The sequence below is a fragment of the Bufo bufo genome, chromosome 2 (genome assembly GCF_905171765.1).
Source record: "Bufo bufo chromosome 2, aBufBuf1.1, whole genome shotgun sequence".
Classification (NCBI taxonomy): Eukaryota; Metazoa; Chordata; class Amphibia; order Anura; family Bufonidae; genus Bufo; species Bufo bufo.
The window spans coordinates 607,935,958-607,948,338 of record NC_053390.1 but is presented as its reverse complement, the minus strand read 5'-3'; the positions used below and the strand labels follow the sequence as shown (position 1 = coordinate 607,948,338).

Genomic DNA, 12,381 nt, shown 5'->3' with positions numbered 1-12,381 from the left:
TGTTTCGGCAGAGGAACAGCCTGTTGGAAGACATTGTGTCTGGTTCAGCTGATAAAGGCTGGCGCACCGCCAGGCCCCATTGACTGCAATGAGACTCGGCGGGTATCCAGCCTGTTTCTGGCATTAGTGCTGGGATTCAGCCGGACAAATTCTGCTGCAATCAGCGGCTTTTGTCCGGCTGAATTCTGGCAGTGATGCTGGAAAATAGGCTGGATCCCTGCCGAGTCTCATTATGGTCAGCGGGGTCAGGTTGTATCCGGCATGCTGCTCCTATGCCTGAAGATTTTAGCTCTAGTTGACACTAGCCTTATTCGGACAATCTTCACTAAAAGAAGGCATTAATACTACGGCAAAACTACAGAAAGAGGTGGATGTTTTGTATTCTGAATGCACACAGCCAAGGCTTATATAAGGTGCCAGTCACACCATTACATGTAGGGCACCATGCTGGTTAAAGGGGTTGTACAGTGATTTATATTGGATGACATATTGTCAGGATAGGTCATCAATTTCAGATTGGCAGAGGTCCGACACTCGGCACCCTCGCCGATCATCTGTTTGAAGAGGAGGTGGCGCTCCATGCAAGCACTGCTTTCTCTTCATTACAATACACTCGCTCTCAGAAGAGCAGTGTAATGACAAGTGCATTCACTTGAATAGAGTGAGTGCTTGTGATTACACTACGCCACCGCGCCACATGAGATGACGCATAGTCTAAAGACCAGGAAGTGGCGCTCTCATGGAGCGCTGTCTCCTCGTCAAACAACTGATCGTCAAGGGTGCTGGGTGTTGGACCCCCGCCAATCTGATACCGATGACCTATCCCCTTTAACTTCTATTTGCCTTGCTCATATCATTACATCAGGCAGGCAGATCCAGCATCTACTAAGTGCAGCACGCTGTACTGCCGCACAGCTGCATCCTGCAAGAAAGATGTCATTGCCCCAATATTATCAAAGGGACTAATATTTGGTTGAATGATTTCAATAATGCATTTTATTAATCAAGCTGGATTTTTTGCAGGCCTATGAATATATTGAGCCTGACAGGCCAGTTCAGCTTTCCAGAGATCCATTCATGGATGGTGTTCTGTCTGCCCGAGGTCCCGGAGAAGCCACCAGTTGGGGAAGACATTATTTTCTACTTCCAGAATACCTTTCTGGATACACAGCTTGAATGTTCATACAGGTAACTATTGCCTGTAGCAGAGCTCACAATCTCTGCATTTTCCTTTGTAAGCACGCAGGGCTTCTACATATTTAGTTGATTACATTGTGAGATTCTGATATATATATTTCTGCTCAGTAACATCATTGTCTTAATTATTTTTCAGAAAAGGGGAAGGAGTTTTTAAATCGGACAATATCTCCACAATTTCAATTCTAAAAGATGTTTTATCTAAAGAAGCCACTAAAAGAAAAATCAATCTCAATATATCATATGGTAATTTGCTTCCCAGATTTGTATTCTGTTTTTGATGTCTATCCATTATTCTGATGCCTGATTTATCTGTGTATGTAGATTGAGGTACCTGGTGTATACTGTTCCAGTGAATATTTTGTAGGCATTTCATCATGTAAAGAACCATCTGCAGAAGTGTGAAATGATGTCACCTTTATATACATGTATTAACATATATAATGAATAAGAAGATCCATATACTATTATTTAGGCTGTAATTAAAATAATATATTTTTTTCCTAAATAGATATAAGTGAAGAATCTGTTGGTCATACCCTGAGAATGATCCATCCAAAGTTAGAGTACCAGCTGCTATTGGCTAAGAAAGTTCATTTAATTGATGCACTGAAGGTACAGTATGTAGAGAACGTCTGATCAGTGTACCTACATGGTATGCTCACCTGCCAGTAAGGATAATATTGAGATAGAAGAAATGATCTTATGTTATTTTGTGCCCAAATATTTATTTATTCTCCTATTTATATCTTAATCATAGTTTTTTCCTCTTGTATAGCAAGCATACGAAGAACGGGTACTTGTAATTGTAATACCAATCCTAGCTCATTTTTCTGGTTTGTGTCATTGGGGGACCTTATGTATAGATACTGCTGCCAACAGGAAACACTTAGTGAAGAATAAGTGTTAACTCTTTCCATTGGCTATTTCCTTTCTGCAGACATTGAGCTATAGGAGGCAGACCTGTGGAGGTTGCAACCAGCATTTGCGGTACGGCCACTGCTTTCTTCAGCTTCTTGCACCTTGCTCCACGCCCTCAGCCCATTTCCAGGCCTTTCCATGATACCTTCTGACCTCCAATCCCAGGCTCTAGTCCCTGCCGCTCTGGTCCGGGCAGCAGACACTTCTAGCCAGGCCCTTTATTCACGCGAGCCCCAGCCTCACGGCTGCAGGACCTGTCCTCCTCCTCCTCCTCCTCCTCCTCCTCCTCCTCCACCTCCTCCTCCTCCTCCTCCTCCTCCTCTCCGCCCTATTTCCCCAGTGATGCATCCTGGCCTCCATATGCAGCAGCTCCTGCGCATGCTCTTCTATCTTGCCTGGTGGACCACATCCGCAGCAGACTGGGTAGAATCTGCCCTAGTTGGCACCCCCTTTCAGTATGACAGTGCTGTTTTGACTTGCACCCACAATACCCCCTTTTTCTTAACTGAAGTTGTACTTCCCTAGTTAGTTTATATAAAAGCCTAGACAGTCTTCTTACATAAACCAGTCATTCACATTACCCCCCTCAATGGGCAGAGTAGTTGGGCTATTTCTAGGTACCATATCTGTCCAGCCTATCCAGTATGGCTGTGCACCAGACATCAGATATAGATGATTTAGGTGGCAGACCTACATACTTCTGAGGTGCATCGGGCAATCGCATTCCCCTGTGACAGGTGAAGTATTCGTGACTTCGCGGGGTTCTGTCTCTAGCAAGCCTTATCAGTACATTTCGTCCTTCAGTGGCGGAGAACTTGTGTTGTCACTAGATGCTGCATCCGACAAGCAATGCCTACTTTGACGGTGCACCAGAAAACTGCATTATCCCCTCTCACCATGTTTGTCAAACCCACTCTATTTCTGCATACATTCTGCATCTGACAGCCGTATGCAGATTCACATGCACCGGACATCCGCATTACCCCCTTTAGGTAGAGTATCTCAGCTACTGATGGCTGCCATACCTGTTGGATCTATTCAGCTCTGTTGGGCTCTGGCAAACCCCATTACTCCCTTATCTGCGTGGAATAATTATATTTTTACCACAATTTCTGACGTCATGCCTGCTCTGTTCTGTCGGGCATCACAGTCACATACTGCACAGTTCAGTCATGGGCCAGTCATCAGTATTTCCCTGTAATAGGTGAAGTAATTACATTTTTGCTTGCTGATGTACTTGGAAATACTCAGCAGTTCTGATATATAGTGGACAGCCTCATCCCTCTCTTGAAGTTGAGGTACTGACTTTATCCCATTCTGAGATGCTCCAGACAACCGCATTACTGCATTTTCAGGGCAGAAAAATAGCTCTATCACTGCTTGCTATATTTAACAACTCTGTATGGTACTGACATGCACCAGACAGCTACATTACTCTCTTTGAGGATGGATTGTCCGCACTAGCATCAAATTCTTTTTCTGGCCTACCGCATTCTTGCTTTTCACCAGCTGTTGTGCCACTTTCAGTAAGACTACTTTCACACTAGCGTTTCTATTTTCCAGTATTGAGATCCGTCATAGGGTCTCAATACCGGAGAAAAAACGCTTCCATTTTGTCCCCGTTCATTGTCAATGGGGACACAACGCAACTGAACAGAACAGAATGCTCCAAAATGCATTCCGTTCCGTCTGGTTGCGTTCCCATACCGGAGAGCAAGTCGCAGCAAGCTGCGGTTTTCTTTCCGTCATGGGATGCGGAGTAAGGCGGATCCGTCATGACCCGTAATGCAAGTCAATGGAGACGGATCCGTTTAACTCCGACACAATCTGACAAAATAGAAAACGCATCTGTCCCCCATTGACTTTCTATTGAGTTCATGACAGATCCGTCTGGGCTATGTTAAAGATAATACAATCGGATCCGTTCATAACAGATGCAGACGGTTGTATTATCAGTAACAGAAGCGTTTTTGCTGAGCCCTGCCGGATTAGTGTGAAAGTAGCCTTAGTTAAATAATACCACTATTGCTAGATGCAGTGTTTGACAGATTGTGCAGTTCTGTCATGTCCCAGATGGTCGTTCTGCTCCCTACAATAGGTAGATTATTGGGACTACCTGCATCTGTCATTTCCAATCAGGTGAATTTATCCTTCCAGTTGGTGGGATTGGGCTATTGCTGGATGCTCTGCCTGCCAGTTTATGCAGCTCTGGCATTTTTCAGACACTTGCTTTTCTGTCCTTGTAAAGCTGAATTCTATCACCAGATGCTGTATTTGTCAGTCCTACACAGCCCTTTCATGTACCACACAGCTGGATTACTTCATTGGAGGAGCAATTGGTGCTATCGCTATTTGTACGTGGTGAGTCTACACAGCTCAGTGCTGTTTCCACTGTCAATTGGACCTATTCATGCAGTTAATGGAGGCCATATCCATCTGATTTGCATCTGACAGACAGACATTACCCACTTCCATAGGCAGTCTCTGGGCAGTCACTGGTGCTGCAGCTAATGAGTATTCTCTGTGTCTATGTGCACTAGGCAGTTGTGTGACCTAGTCATTAGCCTCCCGATCACCACTTACGGTATTCTATTTGGACCATGTTAGGATAATCAATCTGTATCCTCCCTCATGTTTATGCAGTAATAGGACTACCACTAGACACTGTCTCTGTCATTGCCTTGCAATTGTCTCTCACTCCAGTCAGCCACTTTTCTCCATTATATGGATGAGGTCTTGTGATATCGCCGGATGCTATATTGGCATGGCTACACCCATTCTGCATCCACCGGTCACTACTCTCCTTCATTAGGTGAGGTAGCTGGCACAGTAGCTCATCCATTGTAAAGCATAGTTTCTGATGTCAGCTTTGCTGTCCTATAGCCCATTATATGTGGTTTCCTATACCATCCTAGTCACTCTGTCTACCATGTTTGCCATTAACAACGGTGGGTGTTTTTCTCTTGGCTAATGTGGTAAGCTAGCAGGCTAGAATCGGGTTCTGTCTGGATGCCAGTTGCCTGTGGGCACTCCGCATTAGCTATCAGGTTTATCCCATATTCTCCTTTTCTATGACTGAACCACTAGGACATTGCAGAGTATTTGTCTTGCTAAGTAATGTACTTGATCGATACCACCTAGTTCCAGGATGCTATCCAGGCTCCTTTCTGCTCCCATTTCCTCACTGAGAATTCGGTTTGGGCACAATCTGTGTATCTACTTATGTCTCTCTTTCCAGGACATCTGGTCAGTCTATCTACCTGTTTTCCTGCTGAGAGGCTAATCCGACGTCTTTGTATACAGGCCATCCTAACAAAAGTCATGTCACACAGCACTAAGAGTGCTTTTCTTTGCCCATTTTCATGGACGGCCTTACCTGGCCGTCCAGCAGTTGTCCCACCGCAGCCTGCACAGTTATTTTTTTCCCATTCACCATCATACACCATCCCGTTTCATGCTGGAATCTCACTAAAGGAGGTGTCTCCATTCTGTGCCTGGGTCTTAGAGTCCCCAGCAGCAAGTTGTTGTTTTTTTTACTTACCCCCAAAATATTTCACAATGTTCGCTCCCCTCTGATGGGAATATAGGCTTATAAGGTCTGACTTCTCCCAGGTCTCCAATCTTCAATTGGGCCTTCATCTTCCTCCCTTGAACTCAATCCTTTTCTTGCTACATTTATTAGGAGACACAGCTCCTTAATTTTGGGATGGATCCCACTATTCATGATTCTGACCCATCTAGAGTATTTCTATCGGTTTATAGTTTATCTTCTGTTGGCTTCTCCTGGCTACTCCTACTGCTTCTGCACAAACTAATTAACTGAGTGTCTGCATTTTTTTTTCTGCATACTTGATTGCCAAGGAATATTTGTAAAGACGGCCTTAGGCCTCATGCACACGACCGTGCCGTTTTTTGCCGTCGGCAAACCGCGGATCCGCAAAAAACGGAAGCCGCCCGTGTGCCTTCCGCAATTTGCGGAACGGAACGGGCGGCCCATTGTAGAAATGCCTATTCTTGTCCGCAAAACGGACAAGAATAGGACATATGATATTTTTTTTGTGGGGCCACGGAACGGAGCAACAAATGCGGACAGCACACGGAGTGCTGTCCGCATCTTTTGCGGCCCCATTGAAGTGAATGGGTCCGCACCCGAGCCGCAAAAACTGCGGCTCGGATGCGGACCAGAACTACGGTCGTGTGCATGAGGCCTTAGTCTAGACAACTTGGCAGGTAGGGTGTCCCGTGTATCTCAGAATATAGGCTAGATAGGTTGCTGGGAAACGGCATATTACCTTGTTGCACAGTGTGACAATCCTGTTAGTCATTTTGTTCCGTTCACAGTATTGTGGTCCAGTTATGATGAACTTTTTCATAGATTTTTTTTTACTACCATTGCATTTCTGCATGATTTGAAAAATACCATCTGGATATATGATTTGTCTTGGACATGCTTATCATATTTCACGATGTCCGCTCTTGAACACCATTTTGTTTTTTAATCAAGAGAAATTTTGCGCTAAACATATCTTAGGTACAGAGTATATGTAGATTTGTCTGCCCTCCGAAAGACATGTTAGCGGTTTCAGGTATGTTTCAGCCATGTGATAAATTATGGAGACTCTAGGGCTGTGATTGTAAATCGGTGTAGAGTTTAATGATTAATGTGAATTCTACTTTTCTTCTGGAAGGAGCTTCAAGTTCATGAAGGCAACACAGATTTTCTAATCCCAGAGTATCGCAGTATTCTGGAGGAGGCTGACAAGCTCCAGGAGGAATACAAGAAGCAGCCAGCACATCTTGAAAGGCTTTATGGTGAATTTTTCCTGTTAATGTTTTATGAAGCCCATACTTTAGGGTACCATCATTAGCTTGGCATAATAATAGGGTAGAAAAACAAAAAAAGATGACCCAGGGACGGGTGAAGGACAGTGCCCACCCAATAAACCACAAAGGACACACCAAGAGTATGACTCTGCAAAAGCTCCCGAGTAGAACAGCAGAAACACAGAGAAAAGGAGCTCATAGTACCAAAAGAATAATACATTTTATTAAAGCATGATTAAAATGACATAAATAGACAAAGCAAATAAATGTGATGCCGTAAAACATGATGAAAGAAGAGCGGAGGACAGAAAAAGAAAAGCGCCACCCCGGGAGGGGAGCACACTGATCAAAAAATGCAATATATCTATGAAGCATGGGAATAAATGCTGGGTGCAATGCCCAACCCATGCAAGGATAATAAGACCAATGAGTGCCAGGTGAGACTGTGGTCAACACATACACTCCCGATGGCAATAAATGGTGTGCAGACACAAATAAAGATGGAAATATGCTGCAAGCCAACCAGTAAAAGACCAGGTGTAAATAAACAACAAGGTCAAGTAGCCTGAGGAGAGTAGCAGAGGACCAGAGCTCACCTAAAGCGGACCGTGTGCAAAGAGACCCAGGGTGGCGCTACCCCAACGCGCGTTTCGGCGTGCCTTCGTCAGGGGTGGCGAATAATAGGGTAGACTTAGGCCTCTTTCACGGATTAGGTCCGGATGCGTTCAGGGTGCGTACAGTGAAACTCGCACTATTTTGCAAGCAAGTTCAGTCAGTTTTGTCTGCGATTGCGTTCAGTTGTTCAGTTTTTTCCACGTGGGTGCAATGCGTTTTGATGCGTTTTTCACGCGCGTGATAAAAAACTGAAGGTTTACAAAAAACATCTCTTAGAAACCATCCGTGAAAAACGCATCGCACCCGGACTTGCTTGCAGATGCAATGCGTTTTTCACGCAGCTCCATTCACTTCTATGGGGCCAGGGCTGCGTGAAAAACGCAGAATATAGAACATGCTGCGATTTTTCACGCAATGCAGAACTGATGCGTGAAAAACAACGCTCATGTACACAGACCCATTGAAATGAATGGGTCAGGATTCAGTGCGGGTGCTATGCGTTCACGTCACGCATTGCACCCGCGTGGAAAGCTCGCTCGTGTGAAAGGGGCCTAAGGCTCTGTTCTCATATTGCTTCTGCTACATGTTCAACTTGCCATAAAAGCTCCCAGTGCTTGTGCCAAATGTGTCCTTAGGTCCCCAAGCTCCCAGCCTATGCCAAAAGATTGTCCTTTTGGCATACACTGTAGTCTACTGCACTTTCCTATACAGAAGGTCACAAAAAATGTTTTTTTTTTTTTTTTTATCTGTGGCTCAAGTTAGTTGGGGAATACTCCTGACGGAAGCCTAACGCTAGTGATTCATTCGAACATCTGCCTTTTCACTCATGTAAGGTGCAACACTGTGTATGACTGAATACCAGAAACCTGGTGTATAACATGAGCTGCTGAGCTTTTCTAGACCCTGATTAGCGTTAGGGCTTATGCAGACGAGCATATTTTCTTTCCGTGTCCGTTCCGGGTTTTTTTTGCGGACCGTATGCGGAACCATTAATTTCAATGGGTCCACAAAAAAATGGAAGGACACGGCTGCATATTTTTTTGTGGATCCGTTTTTTGCGGACCGCAAAATACATACAGACGTGTGAATGAGCGCTAAACAATTTCCAAATCAAAGATGTTTTCCCCTAATATTTGAGTTGCTGTCTATGCTAGCTCCAAATAAAAGGAAAAGTTCTCATGAGGGCTAACATCTAACATTTAATGGGTTTTCCAGTAACATTGTCTCAATACTTCAGTGTGTTTTTTCCTTTTATACCATAACTGCCACTGTAGCATATTTTGTAGACTCATTTTGCCATTGTTTCATCATTTAAGCATTGTACATAAACTTTATTTTTACCTTTTGCTCCTTGCACAAGACACAAACACTAGGAACTACATATCCAATCATACCCTTTTCTTCTTGAGTAATCCATGTAATCCCCGGCATCCACATCACTCGGAGTCCCTGCACGGCCGCTGCTGCATCTCCTTGTTGCGCGGAGATGCAGTCTGATGCTAGGGAGGCTAGTCACCGTCGTGGCCTGCTATAGGCTGCACCTCCGATCGCTGGATGTTTTGATCCGCACGATGGGGAGATGCAGCGGCGGCTGTGCAGGGATCCGGAGTGACGCGGGTGCCGTGTAGTGGGGTAAGTATAAGTATGATCTATAGCAGGGGACCGGGGCATTTTTAGAATTGGATAAACTTTTTAATGGTGCCCCACTGTCCCCATTCCAATCCTCCTCAGGTCTCTGCTTCCTGGTGCCTGTCAACACGCAGGAAATGGCAGCAGTGACACATCTCTGCCAGTAGTTGGCTGATCAGGCATTATCTGTGTGTCTAGAGGGACCAGGAAGCAGAGACCACTGGTGAGTATGACTTTAGTTTTTTGTGCCACTTTAAGACTTTCAAAAAATGATCGGCAACCCCTTTAAACCGCGTAATTCAAGTGACCCACTATTGAAAGGCTCGCATGCCACTTTGGACAATGGTTGTACATACATCTGTACAAAATATAGCTAACATATCGGTGAACCGGTTCTAGTATACAAATTTTAGGACGTTTTTAAGTTTGTCATTTTTTATGGTGTAAATAGGAATCATTGTATTGCTCTTTTTATCCCTCAAATGCAAGTTTCCAAGTATATGTACAGCAAATAACTACTGCTCAATATTAGAACATTCTGATTTCCTCTCTGCAGTCACTCGTTGCTCTGCACAACACTAACTTCATACTAGAAAAAAACACCCTAAACTTTGTTCGGACACTACTGTCTACCAAAAATCTGGTATCGGGGATTAAATGACTATAAACCAACTCCATGCAAATCATTCACTGCTATATAGTGTTATTATTTGCGGAGATTAGGAAGACTTGTATACCATGGTATGATTGGCATACCAGGAAATACACTTGTGAGGACAATGCAGCAAAACCACATTAAATTGTCATCATTTGTTCTTTGTAGCTGTATTCTAAAAAAGGCACAAGTACTTTTAGCAATCTGTGTAAGGATGTGATCTATGAGTAAAACCTCTCGTATCCATAAATGTGTCCCCTGCTCATTTGCATGGCAAGTATGCGTCTTCAGGAAGTTCATCAGCAGCTGCACCTTCACAATCCTTACTGATGGTTACAGTAGGCCTTGTCAGTAAGGATGTAGATCTAACAGAAATGGAGATTACCAATTACAACACCAGTGCTAGAATTTAAATAATGTCATGTATAAATGTATTCAATCCATATACAACTAATTCTAAACCATTTGTCAGAGTAAAGCCTAATCTTCAGATTTTGCATAAGTAGAAAGTGAATTTGTGAATTTCATATGAAGTAGTAAATTGTTAAAGGGAGTCTGTAACCTCCAAAATCTCTTTATCAGTGGCTGTAGTTATCCGCGCCCTTCTGGTCCTCAGCTGTGACCGACATGCTGACTCCCCAACTGACGCAGTGACCCAGATTTACTAACATGTCCGTGCCAAAAAGTGGAGCAAACTGCCGCAGTTTGGCACATCTAGGGTTTCTATACTTTTTTTCAGACATGCTCAACAAGGGGGCAGGGCTTAGTGTAAAGTGGGTAGAAAGGGGGCAGAACCTAAAATGTGCCATTTTGTGCCAAAATTGTTAACAATTCTGGCGTAAAAATCTGTCTCAAAGTAAGCCGACCAATGGTTGGTATAGAGTCAGTGAAAAGTGTCCATTCCTGCACCAGATTTACCATCTACCCTGAGCCACAGTGATAAATCTGGTGTCCATGCTTGGGCCATCTTTAGGATTAATCCTTCTGGGCTAGAGTCTTACATGTAGACAAGTCAATGGAGGAAATTTATCAAAACTGTTGCAAAGAAAAACTAGCTTAGTTGCCCATAACAACCAATCCGATTGATTGTTTCATTTTCCCAAGGCGCTCTAAAAAAATAAAAGGTGGAATCTGATTGGTTGCTACTTTCACACTTTTATGTTGTTGTTTTCCGGTATTGAGATCTGGCAGAGGATCTCAATACCGGAAAATAAAAAAATCCATTTAGTCCCCATGCATTCTGAATGGAAAGCGATCCGTTCAGGATGTCTTCCATTCAGTTTTGTGATTGGATACAAAACCGCTGCAAGCTGTGTGCGGTTATAAAAACAGAAAAAAACGGATCCATCACCCATTGACGTTTTTTTTTCCCGTTTTGATTTCACACAGCCACATCCTAACGGAACAGATGCATCCTGATGTGCAAAATCAAAATGGATCTGTTTAATTCCCATATTGAGATCCTCTGCCGGATCTCAATAGCTGAATTAACAACGCAAGTGTGAAAGTAGCCTTAGCCAGTTTCCCTTAACACTGGTTATAATAAATCTCCCCCAATGTCTCTACTGATTCCTATGAAACTGACATTGAGGCTCTCATAGCTACAGAAGCTGACCACACAAAAGACAGTGGGGGAGATATACTAAGACTAACCTTACAAACGCCGTCTGCATAGAATGCGCCACATTTATTAAGAGCCACAGGCCTGAAGATATTGTTTTTGTTGAATATTGTCACAATGATTTTTCTTTTGCTTTTTTTCTTCTGGAGAGCTGTTTCAGTCCCCGCTGCCCGCACTATTAATCCTGGGGCAGGCTGCAGGGACTAAAACCCGCACATGCTGCGCTGCGCTCCAGATCTCAGCGGGAGCCAGCGCTGAATTACTAGTTGTCAGTCCCACCTCTTCTATTCTCCTCCTCCACAGTAGCATGACGTGCGGCAGTAAATGGCCACATGCGAGGAGGAGGTGGAGCTAGTAGTTATACTTGCAATGGCGGGATCCGTCCTGCAGTCTGTAGGAATGGCAGCAGACACAGTGAATGAGGTATGCCTATGTCTGCTGCAGCGAGGCTATGGGGAGCTCTGAAAGCTGTAGCCTGCTCCGTGTTATGTATAGGCAGGCTGCAGCGTCAATTAGTCTGCCAAAAACTGTTCCTAAACTTCTCCTTGCCATCTTATGTGCCCCTTCTCATGTCATTTACATTGTACCACCCTGCCTTGCTCTAGCCCCTTCCCCACAGTTACTTTGTCTTTGCCAACCCTGTACTTTGATCCCCACCCCCCTTGCTTCTGTGCCTCTCCCACCTTGCAATTGCTTCCCTTAAAGACCTTGGATGCACCATTCACAATGCACCGCTCCATATATACAGGACACTCCCAATATACAGCGCACCCCTCTATATACAGTGCTAGTAGTCAAGATTCTAATTGATTATAATTGTCCATAAAGTAGAGATTATGGCAAAAAAGAGAAAAATGATATACAGAAAATAATTTATTGAATTGTGTCTTGGTATTTTTTTCAATTTAATTAACAAAAA

At 43.9% G+C, this 12,381-nt stretch overlaps 1 protein-coding gene across 1 annotated transcript in view; it reads left to right on the top strand.

Annotated features, from left to right (window-relative positions):
• Positions 1-12,381, top strand: part of BBS7 (Bardet-Biedl syndrome 7) — a 51,378-nt gene that overhangs the window by 37,136 nt on the left and 1,861 nt on the right. The window contains exons 16-19 of the mRNA XM_040418403.1: positions 1,024-1,188; positions 1,334-1,443; positions 1,709-1,812; positions 6,807-6,930. Coding sequence (XP_040274337.1) covers positions 1,024-1,188; positions 1,334-1,443; positions 1,709-1,812; positions 6,807-6,930 — 503 coding nt within the window. The remainder of the gene's footprint in view (positions 1-1,023; positions 1,189-1,333; positions 1,444-1,708; positions 1,813-6,806; positions 6,931-12,381) is intronic.